This window comes from Triticum urartu, chromosome 7A (assembly GCF_056163025.1).
Source record: "Triticum urartu cultivar PI428250 chromosome 7A, HENAU_Tu73, whole genome shotgun sequence".
NCBI lineage: Eukaryota > Viridiplantae > Streptophyta > Magnoliopsida > Poales > Poaceae > Triticum > Triticum urartu.
Window position 1 is genome coordinate 182,176,169 of NC_141879.1, and position 21,727 is coordinate 182,197,895.

General features: G+C 49.5%; 4 protein-coding genes across 4 annotated transcripts; all 4 read left to right on the forward strand.

The window, feature by feature from the left end:
- Window positions 1–2,940: 2,940 nt before the first annotated feature.
- LOC125521736 (protein TIFY 11e) lies at window positions 2,941–3,617 on the forward strand. The gene has a single exon (XM_048686801.2). It carries the CDS (start codon window positions 3,046–3,048, stop codon window positions 3,463–3,465), a length of 420 nt encoding a protein of 139 aa, XP_048542758.1. The 5' UTR covers window positions 2,941–3,045; the 3' UTR covers window positions 3,466–3,617.
- A 1,653-nt stretch (window positions 3,618–5,270) lies between these two features.
- Window positions 5,271–6,110, forward strand: LOC125522000 (protein TIFY 11e-like). Its single transcript, XM_048687062.2, has one exon. The coding sequence runs from the start codon at window positions 5,423–5,425 to the stop codon at window positions 5,864–5,866; it is 444 nt and encodes a 147-aa protein (XP_048543019.1). The 5' UTR covers window positions 5,271–5,422; the 3' UTR covers window positions 5,867–6,110.
- A 2,705-nt stretch (window positions 6,111–8,815) lies between these two features.
- On the forward strand, window positions 8,816–9,465 carry LOC125522239 (protein TIFY 11e-like). Its single transcript, XM_048687323.2, has one exon. It carries the CDS (start codon window positions 8,909–8,911, stop codon window positions 9,356–9,358), a length of 450 nt encoding a protein of 149 aa, XP_048543280.2. The 5' UTR covers window positions 8,816–8,908; the 3' UTR covers window positions 9,359–9,465.
- Window positions 9,466–20,227: 10,762 nt separating this feature from the next.
- Window positions 20,228–20,842, forward strand: LOC125522431 (protein TIFY 11e). The gene has a single exon (XM_048687495.2). The coding sequence runs from the start codon at window positions 20,334–20,336 to the stop codon at window positions 20,742–20,744; it is 411 nt and encodes a 136-aa protein (XP_048543452.2). The 5' UTR covers window positions 20,228–20,333; the 3' UTR covers window positions 20,745–20,842.
- The last annotated feature ends 885 nt before the right edge of the window (window positions 20,843–21,727 follow it).

The following is a 21,727-nucleotide window of genomic DNA, read 5'->3' on the forward strand; positions in this document are numbered from 1 at the left end:
TATCAAATAGTTTCAGATTTTTTTAAATGTCAAAATATAATATTTTAGATTAATCTTACGACCTCAACTAAATGTGAGATCTAATGCAAGTCTTCCTAAAGTGCGTGACGAAAAAGTACCCACTTAATTAATTTTTAATCTCTATGCCTGGGACGCAGCTTCGGTGTCTTAAAGACACCTGCCTTTGGGTCATTGACATGTGAGTCAGTCACCTGTTGGGCCCCACATGTCATAGACATAAAGATAGATGTCTTAAGAGCATCTCCAACAGCCGCGTTAAACTAGTGCCGCGCCGCAAATTAGGCTGTTTTAGCGCGCGCGCAACGCGGCGGGTCGCTCCAGCGGGCGCGCAAAAACGGCGCGCGCGCTATAATGGGTTGGGCGCGCGGTTGAAAACACTTACCCGCGCGGCGTATTTCGGGCGCCAGCTACAGCGCGCGGCACACTCGAGCGTTCGCGCCGCACTCTCTCCTCTCCTCGTCCTACGCCCCGCGCGCGCCGGCGCCGGCGCCCTGCCACCCACCCATGGACGCGCACACCGGCGCCCCGCTCACCCCGCTGTATAGCTGCGACCCCCCCCCCCCCCCCCCGCCGCCGCCGCCGAAAACCCTAGCGCGGGAAGCGCTGGCGTCGCCATCGCCGGAGCTCCACCGAGCGTCGGCCTCACGCGCAGCCTCTTCTTGCCGCCGCGGATGACCACGGCGCCGTCCCGTGCCGCCGCCGCACCGTCGAAGAAGGTCCCCAATGCGGCGCGGACGAAGAAGGGCAAAACATCCGCGAAGAAAAACAAGGCGGCGGACGGCTCCGGCACCACGAAGGCGAGGGGAAAGAAGCTTGCAGGGCGTTCGACGGCCGCGGCGGCTACCGAAGCGCCGGCGAGCTCACTCGTTGAGCCGGCCGTCGACGCGCACCACGTGTTCGACGAAATGCCCCCAAGGTGAAAAAATTTCCAACTTTTATTTTCTTCTTATTTTTTCAATGCATCATCATCACATATAGATAGCTTATTTGCATTGTTCAAAAAACTTTGTAGTCTCAACGATGATGCATACATGTCCACTATGGGTGTTGGGTCCAACAATTCGCATTGGTCTCAAACCAATGACATCCATTTCGAAGACCATGAGTTTGAGGTGGACGAGGAGGGTGAGGGAATTGTCGAGGCGCCGAAAGGAAGAGCGGGCAATTACTCAACCAACGATGACAAGTTACTATGCCATACTTATTTGCAAGTGTCGAGGCATCCATCCATTGGAGGTGATCAAAGTAGAGACGTGTATTGGGGGCGAATGAAAGAACACTTTGATGCTCACAACTTGAGTGGAATTGACCGCTCCGAGAGATCACTTCGGTCCCGATGGTCGACAATCAACTCGGATTGTCAAAAGTGGGCGGCCGTACAAAAGGCAGTTGACAAGATTAACCCAAGTGGCACAAATGAGGATGATCGAGTAAGTGGCATCTCATATATGTTCATCATACTTGTTTTTGGTGACCGAAGTGCTAACTTGTTTTGTTTTTCTTATAGTACAACATTGCACAAAACTTGTTCAAAGAAGAGACAAGGACAACCAAGAAGGGGAAGATCAAGAAAGGCAGGGTCTTTACCTTGCCTCATTGCTATGAAGTGTTAAAGGATGATGAGAAATGGAAGAAACGTGATGGTTTGGAGGATTTGCATTTGAGCAACAAATGGAAGCGAGCAATTGAGATGAATGATGATGAGGAGGAGGATGATGCATCAAGTGATGACGGCAAGAGAAAGGTGGCTTTGGAGCAGAGGAAAGTGAGCAACAAGGAGCGAGCTAAGTTGTTGGAATGGAAGAAGCACTTATTCTTCTTGGACACATCTAACCTCAATGCGGCGCAAAAATAGTATGTCAATCTTGCCCAACAAGAAGTCTTGATCCAAAAAAGAGCCTTGGTTCGTGCAATGGGTGGCGGTGGCTTCGGCGCCATGGGTGGCGGTGGCCTCGGCGCCATGGGAGGCATGGGTGGCTTCGGAGCCATGGGAGGCATGGGTGCACATCCGGCCGTCATGAGAGGCATGGGTGCACCTCCGGCCGCCATGGGAGGCATGGGTGGTTTTGGAGCACCCTCCGACGCTATGGCCGCCATGGGAAGCATGAGTTTTGCTTCTCTCATGGGAGGCATGGGTGCACCTCCGGCCGCCATGGGTGCAATGTCTTTCGATGTGCCTTCTCACACACATTCCCATGAAGATGCCGTTGAAGATCTTGCCAACACCGTCGGAGCTTCACATGATGCGGTGCGTGATGAGGAGAGGGAGGAAGATTCATCTTCGGAGGCGGAAGAGTCGTCTTCGGAAGATGAGGACGAAGACGAAGACGAGGAAGATGAAGATTGATGTGTCTTCCATGTCTTGAACTTTAGTTTGCATTTGAATTTGGTTGGATGAACTTGTGGGCATGATTTTGAACTTGTGGGCATGAACTTTTATTATTCAACTTGTTTGTGTCAAATTTCACATATTTATTTTTTTCCAAAATATCATATATGCAAAATGTCTGACGAGTCGCGCGCTGTATTTTTACGCTCTGCTGGAGCGGCGCGCGCGCTGCATCTGAAGCCAGCACAGGCGGGCACACAAAACCAGCCGCAGCGCGCGCGGTAAACAGGTTTTTTACGTGCTCGGCGCTTAGCGCGGCTGTTGAAAATGCTCTAAAGCACCAAAGCATCGTCCGTCCTATGCCTGCTGCCTGCCGCCCGCCGCCGAATTAACAACTGAACGCTGCGGCGCCGAGGGCCACCACTAGGACCCTTAGCCAGCACATTGAAACCATCTTTGCTGTCGACCAGCACGTGTTCTTCGTGCCAAGAAATTTCCTTCCTCCAAAAGCCATAGAGAAACACCCCACGTCCCCTCATTTGACAGCAACAGCTAACAGCACACGCGCGATTCTTATAAATCAAACCCATCCAACCATCTCCAGTCCATCAATCTCCTTCCTCCAACCCACACCCGATCAACTAGTAGAGGCAGAGCAGACAGAGGATTCGAGAGCGTACGGTGTCAGGTCAAGAATGGCGGCGTCAGGGAGCGCTCAGAGCCGACGCTTCGCTGTAGCGTGCGGCGTCCTCAGCCGCTGCATCAAGGCGGCCGAGGCGCGGCCGGTGGTCCTCCCCCTCATGCCCGGAGCCGAAGTGCCCGCTGAAGACGAGCGCGCGGCGGGTCCTGCGCCGGCGAGCGCGCACATGACCATCTTCTACGGCGGCCAGGTGCTGTTGCTCGACGAGGTCCCGGACGACAGGGCGGCCGAGCTGCTCCGTGTCGCTGCCGCAGCAGGCAGCGCGCGAGGGGACGGCGACCTGCCCATGGCGAGGAAGGCGTCACTGCAGCGGTTCATGGAGAAGCGCAAGGGGAGGCTCGCCGCGCGCGCCGTCCCCTACAGCCGGCCCGACGGCGACACGGCCTCCTGTAATCGTCTCACGCTTACCCTCTGATTCGTGTTCATGCGTAGTAGAGTAGCCTGAGTAATTTACGGTCCACGCAAATGTGTGGCTGCTGTTGGAGTCCAAATTGTTGACACACTCGCTTGTCCCCGTCGCTCTGATTTATTATGATCAGAAATTATTGCTGTTGTTCTTCTGATGAACTGATCATGGCGAACTGACGACGTTTCAAATTAAAATTATACATCATGCGCACGCCTGCCTTTGATTCCCACTTGGCCGTGTTGGCGGTAGCTGGTAGACACCTGCAATTTTTTTATTTTATTTTTGAAAATGTCGACACCTGCAGTTGGCAATTGGCAATTGGCAAGCGTGCGTAATTCATTTCTGTCGACCCCCCATCGAGCTCCCACTTGGCCGTGTTGACAGCTGGACACGCTTTGCTGGTAGACACCGGCAATTGGCAATTATCCCTTTATAAACAAATATAAGACCTTTTATATCTTTAAAATAATATTTCTTAATTTAGCAAACAACTTATTTTGAGACGAAGGAAGTAATCTAATACGGTTTGTTTTGAACTGGGAATAACCCCTTTCCACTAACTGAATAACGAAAATACATCATGAACCAATCAGAACGGGACGGGAAAGAGGAAAGCGAGTTCAAAGCATCGCCGGGAAATCCACCACCGGAACTCACGTACGAGACACCTGCTATGGGGCGAATACCCGACGACACCTAATCCTCACAAACTGTGTTGGGAAACGTAGCATGCAATTTCAAAAAAAATCCTACACTCACGCAAGATCTATCTAGGAAATGCACGTACCCTTGTAGACCGAAAGCGGAAGCGTTTGATAACACGGTTGATGTAGTCGAACTTCTTCTCATTTCGACCGATCAAGCACCGAACGTACGGCACCTCCGAGTTCTACACACGTTCAGCTCGCTGACGTCCCTCGAACTCTTGATTCAGCAAAGTGTCGAGGGAGAATTCTGTCAGCACGACGCGTGCTGACGGTGATGGTGAAGTGATCCGCGCAAGGCTTCGTCTAAGCACTACGAAGATATGATCAGAGATGTAATCTATGGAGGGAGGTGCCGCACACGGCTAACAGATGTTGTTGCGTGTTCCAGACGTCTCCCCCCTCCCTTATATATATAGGTGGGAGGGAGAAGGAGCAGCCAAGCGGGGCGCCTCAAGTAGGCCGAATCCTATTTGGGGTTCCTCCCCAATTCGCCCCCCCCCCTTCCTTATTCATCGGAGGGGAAAGGAAAGAGAGGGGAAGGGAAGGAAAGGGGAGGATCCCCTCTTTCCTTTTGCTTCTATTTCAGCCTACATGGGGCGCACCAGCCCCTTAGGGGCTGGTCTGTCCCCTTGGCCCATTAGGCCAATATTGTTGCCGGGGGGTGGGGGGGTGCCCGAAACCTCTTTCGGTGACTCGATATGTACCCGGTACCCCCGGAACACTTCTGGCGTTCCGAATACTATCGTCCTATATATCAATTTTTACCTCTCGACCATTTCGAGACTCCTTGTCATGTCCGTGATCTTATTCGGGACTGCTTTGGGAAAAGAAAAATTATACAATGATCTTAACCTACATGGCAGATGGGGCAGGCTGCATGGTGATGCCTTCATTGTGCATGCCCTTAACAACTAAACGCTGCAGCATGAGGGCCACCACTAGGACCATTTAGCCACCACGTTGAAACTGTATTGCGGTCGACCAGCACGTGTTCTTCGTGCCAGAAATTTCCTTCCTCCAACTACCAGAAAGAAACACCCCGCGTCCCCGCATTTGACAGCAACAGCCAACAGGACGCGCGCGATTCTTATAAATCAAACCCATCTCACGTCTCCAGTGATCCAGTCCATCAATCTCCTTCCTCGGTTCCTCCAACGAACACAACACCCCATCAACTAGCACTAGCAGAGGCAGAGCCGAGTAGCCGACAGGGGGTTTGAGAGCGTACAGCGGGGTCAATCGATCGAGCGCCAAGAATGGCGGCGTCAGGGAGCGCTCAGAGCCGACGGTTCGCCGCAGCGTGCGGCGTTCTCAGCCGCTGCATCAAGGCGGCGGACGCGCGGCCGGCGGCCACGGTGGTCCTCCCCCTCATGCCCGGAGCGGAAGTGCCCGCGCAAGACGAGCACACGGTGGGTCCTGCGCCGGGGCACGCGCAGATGACCATCTTCTACGGCGGGCAGGTGCTGGTGCTGGACGAGGTCCTGGCCGACAGGGCGGCCGAGCTGCTCCGTGTCGCTGCCGCAGCAGGCGCCACGCGAGGGACTGGCGAGGCGGCAGATGGCGACCTGCCCATGGCGAGGAAGGCGTCGCTGCAGCGGTTCATGGAGAAGCGCAAGGGAAGGGTCGCCGCGCGCGCAGTCCCCTGCAGCCGCCCCGACGGCGACGCGGCCTCCTGTAACCGTCTCACGCTTACCCTCTGATTCGTGTTCATGCGTACTAGTACTAGTAGAGTAGCCTGAGTAAATTACGGTCCATGTAAATACGAGGCTGCTGTTGAAGTCCAAATTGCTGACCCACTCGCCTGTTCCCGTCGCTCTAAATTACCATGAACAGAAATTATGGCTGTTGTAATTTGGGATACGGTCCAAGCAAATGTGTGCCTACTGTTGGAGCCCAACTTGTTGATCTGAATTATTATTTTTTTGAAACAAGAGTTGATCTGAATTATTACTAGTAAATATGCACGTGCATTGCAATGAGATTAAAACAATCAGATTATGTAGATGTGGTAGAGATAAAAAAAAAAGTCAGAATCAAATGGCAGGATGAGATAAGGATTCTCGGTATGTCATTTCACAAACTATATCTGAGTGATGTCATAATGAGAAGGCACTTTTAAAAAGTCATTTCAAGAACTGAAAATATGACGGTCTCCTCACGATTTGATTTCCTAAGGCGCCACAATGAAATATTTTTTTGTTGAGCAAACTACATTGATGGACCCTTGCCTGAGCTAGACTGATGCATGATGTGTCTCGTCCTGATCTAGCGTAGTGGTGTTTTCCATAACCAGTAGAACTGTGGTACCAGAATAGCTGTGTATGAAGGCAAAATAGACATTTAGTCATTTTCATATAGCTTACAAAAACTAACCCATAGCAAGATGTGTCAATTTTTTGGGGGCTCGGCACTATATAGAACACAAAAACCTTTTTTTACTCAATGTGCGAGGGACTAAATAAAATCAAAAAACAACCTCTACAGATACCCTAATAAAACATCTACCTAAGAGATGGTTCGTTTTGTTCGTTACTTCCGAATTGGTTTTAGTTTTTTTTTTACATCTTCTAAAATTTCATGGACATTGTTTTCAAATTCCCGAATATGTTTTGAATACGCGATCGTATTTTAAAAATGATGAACATTTTTCTGATTCATGTTTTTGAAATCGTGATTTTTTATAATATGCGAACAGTTTTTAAAAATCACGAAGATTTTATGATTTCTCGAATGTTTTTTGAATTCACAAATATTTTATGATGTATCTATATTTTTTAGTACTTGCAACTTTTTCAAATTTGGACTTTTTAGAAACCCCAGACTAAGTTAAAGAAGGAAAAGCAAAAACAAAAATAAGAAAGGAAAAAGGAAAAAACAGGAGACGTCATGACCAGCATATTGGCTGGCCCATTACCACGTGCAAGGCCTGTTATATACAAGAGAAAAGGGACGAAAAAAGCCGGTGAGCAAGCACAACGTTCTCTCCCTCTTAATGCATCTCTAGCCGATCCTTTAAAAAATCATAGAGAAGTAAATTTCAATTTTACTTCTTTAATCTCCATCTAACCGATCTTCTAAACCGGTTAGAAGAGTGAAAAAATGTACTTCTCGACTTCATGGATGCCTATTTTTACTCGCCTGCCCACCCGCCCGAGCAAATCTTCCCTCTCGTCCACACCAAGCCCACCCTCGCAGCGCATCTACTTCGATGCCTCCTTCCCGCCTTCGTCAGAACCACTCGCCACTGCCGACACTCCGTATGACCCTCCACGCCTCTCACCCACCTGGATTTAGGCCTCTCTTGCCGTCACAGGTTGGCGAAATCGGCAGATCTACGTCCCTCGCCATCGACGTCGGATTCGACGAATCCGGCCACCGGCACCGTCGTGTTTTGGATGGATTCAACAGGTACAGACTCGTGCAGCCCCTGCAATGACTCTCCGCCGCATCTTGGTATGGCCTCCTCCTCTAGGTGCTCGGATATCACTGGTCGACTGGCCACCGGCACAGTCACGCACTGCTGCCGTCAGCCAAGCTCAGTACTAGCTCAGGAGCTCGTCGGCTCCCCGCTATCCGTCATTAAGTGTGACGAATGGCCACGACTAGTGCAACACTGAGTTTTAAGCGCGCTGAAACGTTCCAGATGGGTGTTCTTCAAGTGCAAAAAGGACGGGGTGAGTGTTTATTTGTGTGGTTGTTCTTCGGATTCGGCGCAATTCGTAGCTTATTGTTGCTTAAAATTGTGTGTGGGATAGATGCAATTTTTGGTATTAATAAGAAGAGTACATCAATCTGTTGACCAGCGAGAAATTTGCTAGATGTTCGTGCACTATTTACTAGATTAGAGACTAGAGATGAGACCCGAGACGACGTAATGTCCAATTATGTGGAGGAGAGAAGGAAGGAGTGTGCAACCTCGAAAAGCCAATTGAGAAACCTAACAACATGGACAATAAAGACATAGATAAAGTATTAATCCAACTAGTGGAAACAGTTATGAAAGCTGGATTTCTATTAAAGTGTGTAATTTTTCTTGTAATTTTCTTCAGATAAGTTCTCTTAGCGAAGAATTGATGAATTATAGTATATTTCAGTATACCATGTGCCGTTCAAGAAAATGAAAAAAAATAGTTTGGCATCCGAAAATGGAATGAATTTGGTAATAAAAAAATCCGTTGTACTTAAGGAATCGGCTAGAAACGACCAAAACTTAGTGTATGAAAAAACTCCACTAAGATTTACTCGTCGTTTACTCCGCTGTATTTACTTATATACAGTATGTCCTTATACTGACACTGTTTTAGTTCATACGTACTCTAGTTGTTAGCAGAGGGGCCTCGGCTTCTTGTATCGATGACCGCTGCACCGGAGTCGGCAGCGGGGAAAGGATCCGGTCCATCAATTAAATCTGTCCGCCTGCCGCCTGCCGCCTGCCGCCGAATTAACAACTCAACGTGCGGCACGAGGGGAGTACCATCCACCACGTTGCAACCATCGTGCTGTCGACCAGCACGTGTTCTTCATGCCAAAGGCAACCAGAAAGAAAGAAACAGCCCGCGTCCCCGCATTTGACAGCAGTAGCCCACAGGAACGCGCGATTCCTATAAATCAAACCCATCTCACCACCGCCTAATCCATCAGTTTATCATTATCATTCCTGCAACCAACACCGGATCAACTAGCGAGCTCGCCAGGCTTCCAGAGCGTACAGGGTGGCCGATCGATCGATCCACCGGCAAGCAATGGCGGCGACAGGGAGCGCTAAGGGCCTCCGGTTCGCTGCAGCGTGCGGCGTTCTCAGCCGTTGCATCAAGGCGGCGGAGGCGCGGCCGGCGGCCACGGCGGTCCTCCCCCTCATGCCCGGAGCGGAAGTTCCCGCGCTGCAAGACGACCACGAGGCGGGTCCTGCGCCGGCGAGCGCGCAGATGACCATCTTCTACAGCGGGCAGGTGCTGGTGCTCGACGAGGTCCCGGCCGACAGGGCGGCCGAGCTGCTCCGTGCCGCTGCTGTCTCAGGCACACCGCGAGGGAGCTGCGCGGCGGCGGATGGCGACCTGCCCATGGCGAGGAAGGCGTCGCTGCAGCGGTTCACGGAGAAGCGCAAGGGAAGACTCGTCGCGCGCGCCCTTCCCTGCAGCCGGCCCGACGGCGACGTGCCCCCCTGTAACCGTCTCACGCTTACGCTCTTCTGATTCGTGTTCAAGCTTAGAGGCTCACCAAGTGTTTATGCTTAGCTGTTTTATTGGGGCTCGCCAGTAAAACTTTATACTGCAAATACATAGTATGACCGTTGACTCTACTGTTCTTATGGGACTACTGTACTTGTTACGACTTACGATCCCACTACACACAGATCACAGGAACTACTGTCACAATGTCCAGGAACAGATTTCTCAATCTCCAGGAATAGATTTCACAACCAACAGGAACAACTACAGAGAGAACATGAATTCAAGCGAGATAGAGATAGAGAGAGAGAGAGAGGAGAAGTAGTTCGCCCTTCCAGGGTACTTCGATTCAGGGAAGAATATCTCGGTGCGGATGCTCAGGAGCCGTATCACGGGAGCACCTGAGCCTCTCGGTAGCACCAGATATTCTCCCTTTGATTCAGTTGTATGATCCACCGGATGCGCTCACCAGCCCCAATGGCTGACTTATATAATTGTGGCCCAGCAGCATGCATGTGACGCTTGGACTGCATAGTCCCTTGTGAATAAGTGTCCCTTGATACATGTTTTGTTTCATCAGACACCTCTATCGTCAGTCGCCGTTTTTCCTTAGCTTGTTCCACTTTAGTGTCCCTGCTATGGAATGCCCATGTTGTTGCATCTGGGTTGTAACACTATTGCATTGCAGTATAAAGCTTTGTAAAAAGGCATGTGAACAATTCAAGTTTTTTCTTCTGAAAACCTTCGATCCTTCATTCAAATGATTCTAAGCACGGGTTTTTGGGATGAGACCTCTAGAATCAGGGATTTTTTTATATTTGCCAAATCTATCAATAGAGCGGAAATTTGATATTTACAAAAACGGTGTGGCATGAATTATAGCAAGAAAGTAAATGTTTCGAATGATTACTTTGCCTGCACAAAATATATGCCAAGGCCCCACCCTTGATGTGCGTGATGACAATCGGCAACATCGAAGAGGTGTCATAGTCATATATCAGGATGGAACAAATTAGTCCTAAAGCGAAAGAAATAGGAGGATATAATGTTCTCGGTGTATGAGTTAGATTCATCAAACCAAGGTTCACGGAGGAGGTATAATCCAGAGAAGAGAGTTAAGGATGGAAAAGTACAGGTCAAAGGTAGAGGAGCGAGACATGGTACACTCGTCTGGTACAAAAGGAAGAACTGGGCGGAGGGAAGGCCAAGCGAGGTCTATTTTGTTTAATTCCTCCTTTGTTTGTCATTGATTGCCTCTTGTAGCCTCCCTTGCTTGCCACTTTGTAGCCTTCTTGGTTAGAACAAGTCCATTGCAGCTCACCCATGACTCATGACCACCAAGCCCAATTTGCCTCTGCTACTACGGATGTGCCAATTGCCCCACAAAACATTTCTTGTCCTCAAGTGAAAGTTCAGTTAGTCCCCTTGGTGGATTTTGGTAATTAATGCCACCATATCTAAATGAACTAGTGTTGTAACTATTTTATAGCAAGGAAGTTTCATTAGGTTGAACAAAGGAGATGAAAGGTGCCCCCCACAAATTTACAAGAAGACAATTGTTAGCCAAGCCAAGGACTTAGCTTTTATATTATACTCTATATGTTCACTAATACAAGATGTTTTCGATATTTCAATATGGACTACATACAGACCAGAATGAGTGAACATACAAGCTAAAACACTCTTATATACATCAAATTCAGAAAAAAAAACTTAGAACTTCTTATAATTAGAAATGGAGGGAGTAGTAATCCAAGATCACATTGAGTTTATAGTTATGTCGATGCTATCAAAAGAGGAATGAGGTTGCTAAGCTGAGTTTCTTTCTCCATGTGCTGAAAGATCAAACTCCAAGTCCCTAAAGACTTTCATTTATCCACTATATCTATCTAAGTTTCATTCCTTCGGAGCCGCCGAGCATTTCCAGTCGGACCCTCCAATCTATTATGCAGATATAACCATTGCTAAACCTGGATGTTCGGAGCTACCAATGTATTCCATCCGGAACCACCAAGCTAGTTGGGAAAATCTTATGTATATTACTTGGGACCTCCGAACGACTCCCGTCAGAAATTCCAAAGTTGTTCCAGAGTGTATGCCACATGCGAGGTAGTTCACGCAAAGCCTCGAAACAAATCCAGCTTAGGTTGTCCAAGCCGTTTGAAAGTTATGACCTTTAGCATTGTTTGGAACTTCTAAGCCATGTTAAAAGGTGTGTAATGATTAGGATTCTGGTCCAGCCTATTTATACCCCCATAAATTCACTCAAAGCAAACATCACTCCCATCATATTTTCTGATGGAGAACACCTTGTTATGCCAATCAAAGAGCTTTCTACTCCAACCATCAAGCCATGTCTTTGATCTCTAATCCCCTCCTTGCTTTCCACTCCTACCTATCCAATCCAAAATCCATATCTTGAGAGAGATTGAGTGTGGAGGAGATTATCTTCTTAAGCACAAGTGCAAGGGAATCATCACCAAGCAACCTCAATCTTGTTACTTTTGGAGGGTGTGTGCCTCCTAGATCGGCTAGGTGATTGGGGGTCTTCAAGTTGTGAAGAACACAAGAATTTTTTATGGGTTTGAAGATCACCTCTTTGTAAAGATCTACCTCAAGTGAGGGTAGATCTTTGTGGTCGTGCACCATGATGGCATAGGTTGATTGCTCCTTCTTAGTGGTTGATAGTCCTTCATGGGCTTGTTCCTTTGTGGACTCCCAACCGGGATGTTAGTGATCCTAGAACCTTAGTAGCTTGAAGTCTCCACTAGCATGGAGTATGAAAACGCCAACTATTTGAACCACAAGAAAAATCATCAAAGAAGCAAATATATAACCAGCATGCGGCCCTTGGAGATGTTTGTAATTTTTGGGTATCGATCAAGGGGGCCTCAATCTTGAATCAAGCTCCCAAGAACTCCTAGTCGGTTCGAGTGGAACAAAACACCGATGCACGAACTACGCATGGTCTCCTATAGTTGCCATTCTATCTTATTACCACATTACTAACCATAACATAGCCTCAACTCTAGCAGCATGGCATTATCCATATTAAAGTGAACCCAACATAAGCATGCCATAAGAATGTAACATGACAGTGGCTGCAACCTAAGCATGCATGCTACACCAAGCAGGATGGCAAGCAACATGACATGCTAGGTAACATGATAATATGCAACATGTGGGGTATAATAGGCTATGCATTAGATATGTATCACAACACACACCTACAACATCAGAATTTTATGCAAGCATAAGGTATAGAGCATGGTTAAGTCATGCTCAAGGGGGCTGTTTTTCTTTTTTGAAATGAGATTTTTTTTGGAATAGAAGTAGAGGATTGTATGTCCTGCCAAATGCACATCAGGATTATCTGGCTTAAGTCACACCAAAGGGAGGTGACTTAAGTTAAAGGATCTACGTTCCTTGGAACCCCCCCCCCCACCACCCCCCCCCCCCCCCACACACACACACTAGCACCACATATGCCTACCTACACATCTAACGACACCTCCACAGTGTGCGAACGACCGCAGAGTCGACACACAGGATGGCAACTACGGCCGTGCCCTTGAAATCCACTACACGTGATGGCCATGGTGTTAGTGCAACGAGACGACCACGCCTGACTTGGGCCTAATCCGGTCAGATCTGGCAGCAGGGAGCGTAGTTGGCTGCCTCATCACTGACGGTGGAGGCACTCGAGCTCACCAGACACATCCTCGATGAAGGCACGAGGTCGCGCTACATTCCCCTTGTTAGGTCGTCTAATGCACCGGAACTATTGGAGCTGCCGATGAGCTAGCACGTCGTTCTCTCCATTTTACTAGTAGCTCATAGTAGAGTACTTTTATAGAGAGTTGTATAATTAAGTAGGGGAAGCATTGTTCTTACAATCGTGCAAGGCCACAATCAACACATAGGTTGGTACTATACCTTTCATAACCCCACCATACAACACTCTTCGCCCGAACTGACCAAGACTATGAGCTAAACTATTGTCCCTTCTATCTGCTTTGCAAACTTTAACTTCTCTATTTCCTTGCTTGAAATTCCTTCGCAATTGCTCCAATTTTTGACCTACCAACAGACGAGGGGTTGAGTGCCTTCTTCACCGAGCTGCAATCTGTCTCGATGATTAAAGGTAGATCAGTACCCAACACCGCTTTTTGCAATCCTTCTAGGCAAGCAATGGCTTCCTCATAGTTCGCTCCATTGCACCGCGGTATATAGTCCCAAGCAGTCTAATAATTCTCCCATCATGACCTCAAACCACAGCGCCCCACGCTCCACTCCTGCTTTCCTCCAAGAAACTTCCATCAACGTTGACCTTGGCCCAACCAAGACTATGTTCCTGCCATAGTTTTTCTTTGTATTATCATGTTGTTCCAAGTTTGGTAATTTAACCATGTGACTTTTCCCTTTTCGATCTATCTTAGAATTTCCGTCCACAATCATGCAGAGGTTTACAAGGTAGTTTTGCATAAATCGAGCAGAATGGGAAATTTTTTCTTTACCTTTTGCGAAGATCACATCACTTCTATGATGCCACACACACCACTCGAATAGCATAAATTTTTGTCTTGGATCTTCGCTCACTTTGTCTAGGAGGACCAGGATCCAATCCCTTCTAGTGTAGTTTATTTCATGCTTGCGGGAGATTCCACACGTCCTTTGACTCATGCCAAAGGGCCCTTGCAAACTTGCATCGGTGTGCCCATGGAAGCCCGTCTCATCATCAGCACCACATACATTACAAATCGGAGTGAGACCTGGGATGCATCGATATCTGTTAGTTTGAACTGCAAGGGATTCAATTGCTAGTCTCCATGTAAAAATACACGCTTTTGGGGAAAACATTTGTTTTTCAGATATTATTCCAAATACTACGATCCCCTGAGATATTGTGGCTGGACCCAATCATCTCAAACATCTTTTCGTCCATGTGTGACGCCCCCGATTTGACCGTACACTAATCATGCACGCAAATGTGTACGATCAAGATCAAGGACTCACGGGAAGATATCACAACACAACTCTACAAATAAAATAAGTCATACAAGCATCATATTACAAGCCAGGGGCCTCGAGGGCTCGAATACAAGAACTCGATCATAGACGAGTCAGCGGAAGCAACAATATCTGAATACAGACATAAGTTAAACAAGTTTGCCTTAAGAAGGCTAGCACAAACTGGGATACAGATCGAAAGAGGCGCAGGCCTCCTGCCTGGGATCCTCCTAACTACTCCTGGTCGTCCTTAGCGGGCATCACGTAGTAGTAGGCACCTCCGGTGTAGTAGGAGTCGTCGTCGAAGGTGGCGTCTGGCTCCTGGGCTCCAACATCTGGTTGCGACAACCAGGTAGAAGGGATAGGGGGAAAAGAGGGAGAAAGCAACCGTGAGTACTCATCCAAAGTACTCGCAAGCAAGGAGCTACACTACATATGCATGGTTAAATGTGTAAAGGGCCATATCGGTGGACTGAACTGCAGAAAGCCAGATTAAGAGGGAGATAGCTAATCCTGTCGAAGACTACGCTTCTGGCAGCCTCCGTCTTGCAGCATGTAGAAGAGAGTAGACTGAAGTCCTCCAAGTATCATCACGTAGCATAAACCTAACCGATGATCCTCCCCTCGTCGCCCTATGAGAGCGACCACCGGTTGTATCTGGCACTTTGAAGGGTGTATTTTATTAAGTATCCGGTTCTAGTTGTCATAAGGTCAAGGTACAACTCCAAGTCGTCCTGTTACCGAAGATCATGGCTATTCGAATAGATTAACTTCCCTGCAGGGGTGCACCACATACCCCAACACGCTTGATCCCATTTGGCCGGACACACTTTCCTGGGTCATGCCCGGCCGTGGAAGATCAACACGTCGCAGCCCCACCTAGGCACAACAGAGAGGTCAGCACGCCGGTCTAAACCTAAGCGCACAGGGGTCTGGGCCCATCGCCCATAGTACACCTGCACGTTGCGAATGCGACCGGAAGCAGAACTAGCCCCCTTAATACAAGAGCAGGCTTACGTTCCAATCCGGCGCGCGCCGCTCAGTCGCTGACGTCACGAAGGCTTCGGTTGATACCACGATGCCGGGATACCCATAACTACTCCCGCGTAGATGGTTAGTGCGTATAGACCAAATGGCCAGACTCAGATGAAATACCCAGATCTCGTTAAGCGTGTTAAGTATCTGCGAACGCCGGCTAGGGCCAGGCCCACCTCTCTCCTAGGTGGTCTCAACCTGCCCTGTCGCTCCGCCTCAAGGTATCAGTCGGGGGCCGTCGGGAACCCAGGCCCACCACTACCTGGATGGAGCCACCTGCCCCTTCAACCCCCATCTCCGAACAGTATCACAGGTAAGGTAACTGTGTAAAGTATATTGTATATGCCCGTGATCACCTTCCGAAGTGATCACGGCCCAGTAGTATAGCATGGCAGACGGACAAGAATGTAGGGCCACTGATGGAACACTAGCATCCTATACTAAGCAGTAGGATAGCAGGTAATGGTAACAACAGTAGTAGCAAGGACAAGCTATGCATCAGGATAGGAATAACGGAAAGCAGTAACATGCTACACTACTCTAATGCAAGCAGTATAGAGGAGAGTAGGCAGTATCTGGTGATCAAGGGGGGGCTTGCCTGGTTGCTCAGACAAGGAGGGGTCGTCGGTGACGTAGTCGACCACAGGGACATCAGCATCGTCACGGGGTCTACCGGAGAGAAGAGGGGGAAGAAACAGTAAATACATAGTAAGCAAGTGCATAACAGGACAACATGCAGAGCTAGACGTGTTCTAACGCGGTACCGTGGAAGGGGGAAACATCCGGGAAAGATTTCCCGATGTTTGCATTTTTCAGACAGATGAAACGGAAGGGGAAAGTTGTGTGTTCGCTATGCTAGGGATGCGTGGCGGGCGAACGGGCTGCGTTTCCAGATTCGTCTCGTCGTTCTGAGCAACTTTCATGTAGAAAGTATTTTAATCCGAGTTACGGATTAAAAGATATGATTTTCTAAAGATTTTATTAATTTCTGGTATTTAATTAATTATTTAAATTAATTCGAAAATGAATAAATGACATCAGCATGATGTCATGCTGACGTCAGCAGTCAACAGAGTTGACTGGGTCAAACTGACATGTGGGTCCAGTGGGACCCACCTGTCATACTCTGTTTAGGTTAATTAGGTCTTAGTTAAACTAAGTACTATTTAATTAAACTAACTAGTTAATTAGATTAATTAAACATGATTAATTAACTTAATTAATTCACTTATTGATTAATTAATTAATGTAATTATTTATTTATTTATTTATTATTCTTTTTTTTAATAAAGTTCTGGGGCGTGGGCCCCACATGTCAAAGGCCCAGGGGCTCGCGGGCGCTGCGTTAGTGGTTACGGGCGCGGGCGCCAGGTCACCTGGACCCGGGCGCGCGCGCGGTCCGGCTGCGGAGCTGGGACGCCAGGCGAGCTCCGGCGGTCAGAGACTCGGGCAACATGGGGGAGGATCAGCAGGGGAGCCTTGCAGCAGCGCAACGAGGGGGCTTGAGGAGCACAACTGCCGCAGCGACAGCGGTCGCGAGCTCCAGCGCGGGAGCGGAGGGCCACGATGGAGGGCGCGTTGTCGGCGACAGAGGGAGGCGGCCGCGGGTGAGTGTGTGAGCGTGGGCGCAGCGGGCGAGGCACGCCCAGGGCACGCGCGGGCGTGCGGGAGCCGCGACGGGGCGCGACCACGCAGAGGCGGGCGCGGCGACGGGACGGCATGAGGCATAGCGTTCGGAGGGGGAGAAGGACGGGGGTCGACGGGGAGCTCACCCCTCGTTGGCGAGAAGAGGGCGGTGAGGCGCGGGGAGGACCGACGAAGGAGAGGCGGGGACGGGGCGGTCCGGCGAGGACGTGACGGCGACGACCTCGGGACGCAGCGGCGCGGCGTCGGATGGCGAGGTGCGCAGGAGACCGATGGGGAGGAGTCAAGGCGAGGCGGCGAGGGAGACGTGGAGGACGAGGCGGAGGAGCTCCGGGCGACGATGACGAGCAGCGACGGCGTGCTGGTCCGGCGACGGGGAGGCCTTCGGGCGGCAGCGGACGCGTGTGTGGTCGTCGGGGGCGTCGCCCCGATCCAGATCCAGCGGGGGGGATGAGAGGAGTGGGGGTGTGGGTGGTAGCGGTTTAGGGTTCGGTGTGGGGGGTTATGCAGGGGCGCGGATGGGCCAGCCCAATGGCCTGGTGCCCTGCTGGGCCGAACGGCCTTGGGAAGGGGGGGTCTTGCTTCGTTTTTTTTGCTATGTTTTGCTTTTGTTTTACCGTTCCTTTTATTTATTTCCTTATTTCTGTTTTCTTTTACTTATTTAATAGTTTATAGTTTTAGAAAAAGTGAAACCCACCCCTCAATTAGATTTGTAAAATCAGTTGTTCTCACAAAAAGTTTGGGACAAAAGTAAAGTGCCTTGTATTCTCTGTTAATTAAAAAGACAATTAAGTTATTATTTCGGTCATTGTTTTATTTATTTTAGTGCCTTTAATTATTTTATAATAATGTGGATCCTCCACCATAATTACTTATGATTTATTTGCCACATTGAGAACATTATAGTTTTAGCTTTTGAAAACTTTTAGTGTTTGACTTTATTTCAAATTTGAATTTGAATCAGTTTTGAACTAACTCGAGTTTATCAACAGTAACCGAGGTGACATGGCACCATTAGCAAAGATTTACTGTAGCTTGATTATCCTGGCGTCACACCATGGCTAGCCGGTATGCGCCGTGGATAGTGAAAAATCTGTTCTTTTCTGGTTGCCAAGCAATATAATCATCTTCATCATGATTTGTGAGTCACATAAGCAAAATATCATTTGCATCTTGGTGTGTAAATATGTGCATGATATTATCTACCTTCCAAGAATGATTCTCTAGGTCGATGAGGTCCACTACCCAACGGATTTGTGAGTTCGCCATATTTGTTTTATATCCATATTTACTCTCGGGATCCAATTGTCTCTCCAAATGTTAACACTTTTTCCATTGCAGATGCGCCAAATACATCATTTTTTAAGGAGTTCCAAACCATGCATGATGCCGTGCCAACCCGGTAACGCTTTATGAATAAACGCCGTGTCCAGTAGATCAGCCCCATGATAGTATTTTGCCTTGAGCGCTCTCGCGAACAAATTGTCGGGATATACAATAAGCCGCCAAGCTTGGCTGCATGGATCTGGCGGTGGCGGCTGGATCCTTTTGGTCTAGTCTCCGACAGAGAAGGCGACAGTCCGTGCACAAGAAGCTGGATGGAATTCTTCGAACAGATCTGGGTGAAAACCTGCTCTTGGCTAGATACCAAAGCCGGCGGTGGTGGCGCTCTATGGCGTCGTTCCCTTCTTGAAGGCATCGTCATGAAGAAGTTCTAGACTACTATCTGCTACCTCCCGGGGAAACCCTAGATCGATAGATTAGAAGATGGCAGCGCGATTGTGTCGTTTCCCCCTTGGGGGCGTCTTTCTTGGAGGTGTACGCGGACTCGAGGAACCAGTGGACGACGTCTTTGGTTGAGCGGTGCTTCGTCATACACATTGATGGTGACAGATCTCGATGGCATGGCGCCCTGGAGATTAGGGGTCTGATGTGCGATGATGGACTCGCGCAGGAGGGTGACGCTGTCTGGCGTCGTGGTGGCATCGACGGCAGCTAGACCGGGCAAGGTAGATGCAGCAGTACTTCTCTGAAGATGGATTGGTGGCAGGTGGCGGCGGCGGCCTCTGAGTGTGCGCTGGACCGGTGGATGCCCCATACCCGGCAGGCGTCCTGGTTGGCGCCTCAGGTCTTAGATGTTAGATTTGGCTGCGAGGTCTGTTTAGTATTAGGCCCAGACTATGAGCATCTCTTCATCAACTGGATAGGAGTAGCGACAGATATTGCCTAGAAGGTGACTTTAGTCTTACTGTTGTATTACTTTATAAGGTTTTGTTTGAATAATTAATAAAGTGGCTGCATGCATCGTCTAGATGCAGAGGCCGGGGGTCTTCCTCCTTTTCTAAAAAAAAGCTTGGCTAGCAAGGAGAGCAGGGTTAAAAACTTTAAGGGCTTTGAATCGCTCACCTCCATGTTTTTTCGAGTGGATATGTCGGTGATCATTATCATCTCCCCAACAAAACTCTCTGATCATGTGTATGAGCTTCTCAGAAAGGGTTGGTGGAAACTTAAAAACACTCATTGCAAAGGTGAGGACCGCCTCAACCACAGATTTATTTGGTTCTCCTTGGCTCCATCGAAAGAATATTCTTTTCAGTTCAATCATTCATTCTCTTCCTCACTTTATTTTTGTTGGTTGAATTTACCCTCTACCATGCGTCCTCTGGAATAGGCAAACCTAGTTATTTCTCTTCAAGACTCACAGTCACAACATTCAAAAAATTTATTACTTCCTGTCCATCCTCTTGTGAGCATTTGTTTCCAAGGAGCAGAGAACGTTTAGATGGACTGATTAGCTGGCCAGTGGCTCGCTCTTAGCTGTTCAGGATGTGCTTGATCACTATTTGCTTTATTTATGTCCATGTACTGTAGTTTGACATTGTTTTAGTTCATACTCTAGTTGTTAGCAGAGGGGCCTCGGCCTCTTGTGTCTATGATCGCTGCACCGGAGTCGGCAGCAGGAAAATGATCTACTTCATCAATTTCTAATCTGTCTGCCTGCCGCCGAATTAACAACTCAACGTGCTGCACGAGGGGAGTATACCATCCACCACGCTGAAATTTTCGTGCTGTCCCTCGACCAGCACGTGTTCTTGGTGCCAAAGTCGACCAGAAAGAAGCAACCCGCGTCCCCCCATTTGACAGCAACAGCCCACAGGCCGCGCGATTCCTATAAATCAAACCCATCTCACCACCTCCTAATCCATCAGTTTATCATTATCATTCCTGCAACCAACACCGGATCAACTAGCGAGCTCGCCAGGCTTCCAGAGCGTACAGGGTGGCCGATCGATCGATCCACCGGCAAGCAATGGCGGCGACAGGGAGCGCTAAGGGCCTCCGGTTCGCTGCAGCGTGCGGCGTCCTCAGCCGCTGCATCAAGGCGGTGGACGCGCGGCCGGCGCCCACGGTCGTCCTCCCCCTCATGCCCGGAGCGGAAGTGCCCGCGCAAGACGAGGACGCGGGTCCTGCGCCGGAGCACGCGCAGATGACTATCTTCTACGGCGGGCAGGTGCTGGTGCTCGACGAGGTCCCGGCTGACAGGGCGGCCGAGCTGCTCCGTGTCGCAGCTGCCGCAACAGGTGGCGACCTGCCCATGGCGAGGAAGGCGTCCCTGCAGCGGTTCATGGAGAAGAGGAAGGGCAGGCTCGCCGCGCGCGCCGTCCCCTACAGCCGGCCCGACGGCGATGCGTCCTGTTACCGTCTCACGCTTACGCTCTAGTTCGTGTTCAATCGTACTCTAGAGTAGCCTGAGATGTGTGTAATTTACGGTCGATGTGTGTCTTTGCTCCCAATTATGATCAAGATTCTTGCTCTGAATTATGGTCAGAAATTCCTGCTGTTCTTGTTTTGACAAACTGGTCATGGCGAATTGTCGAGGTGTCAAATCATACATCGTGTGGGGTCGACGTCGCCGGGAATCTCTTCGAGGGCGCGTTGCCGGCGGGAGTGTGCGCTGCCCGCAGTGCTTGAGGCGGCGGCGCTGTGCGCGTCCATCCACCCCTCGTCTTCCCGTTAAGAAGAGCCCGTCCACCGATGCCTCCGAGAACTGCTCTTGCGGTCTTGCCGGCACCGTCACCGACGAGCCTGCCAACTTTGACGCGCACGCCTTGCATCCATGGACCGCCATGCCCCGGCCCCTGCCGCCCACGCCACCGGAGGCCTGTTAACTCACCGTTGCGACGCGGCCTGCTGCTACCTCGCCGTGGTCGTCGCCAGCCGTACGTAATGTGCGTCTGCGCTTGCTTGGTGTGTGACGTCGCCGGTCGCCGTCACCCTTGTGCTGCGCTCCCGCCATGGCACGCGCTTCAGTTCCCGTGTTATGTTGCTCCTCCGTGGCAGCAGGCCAGGACGGGCCTTGATCGAGCGGGCGCCTGGCACGGATGTGTGTGGCGAGCCTGCGCTGTGCGTGGTGCGCATGCGACTAAGTTTTTTTACCGGAGCCGGGAGCTACCGGTGGAGAATCTGCCGTTCAATTGCTTTCTCTAAGATTCGTGCCAGCTTTTTGTGTATAAAGTAAAAATAATTTACTATGCAATACAAGCAGTAGACAAAGAAATACATCTGTGCATGTCAGATGCGTGGCAGCTTTAAATGTGACTTGGTGGATGACTGATTAAAAGGACGGCGCATGGGTTCTCTCCCCCAAACAAAGTAGTTACATTTTATTTGCTGATCATATTTTGAATGGTTAACAGCTTATGA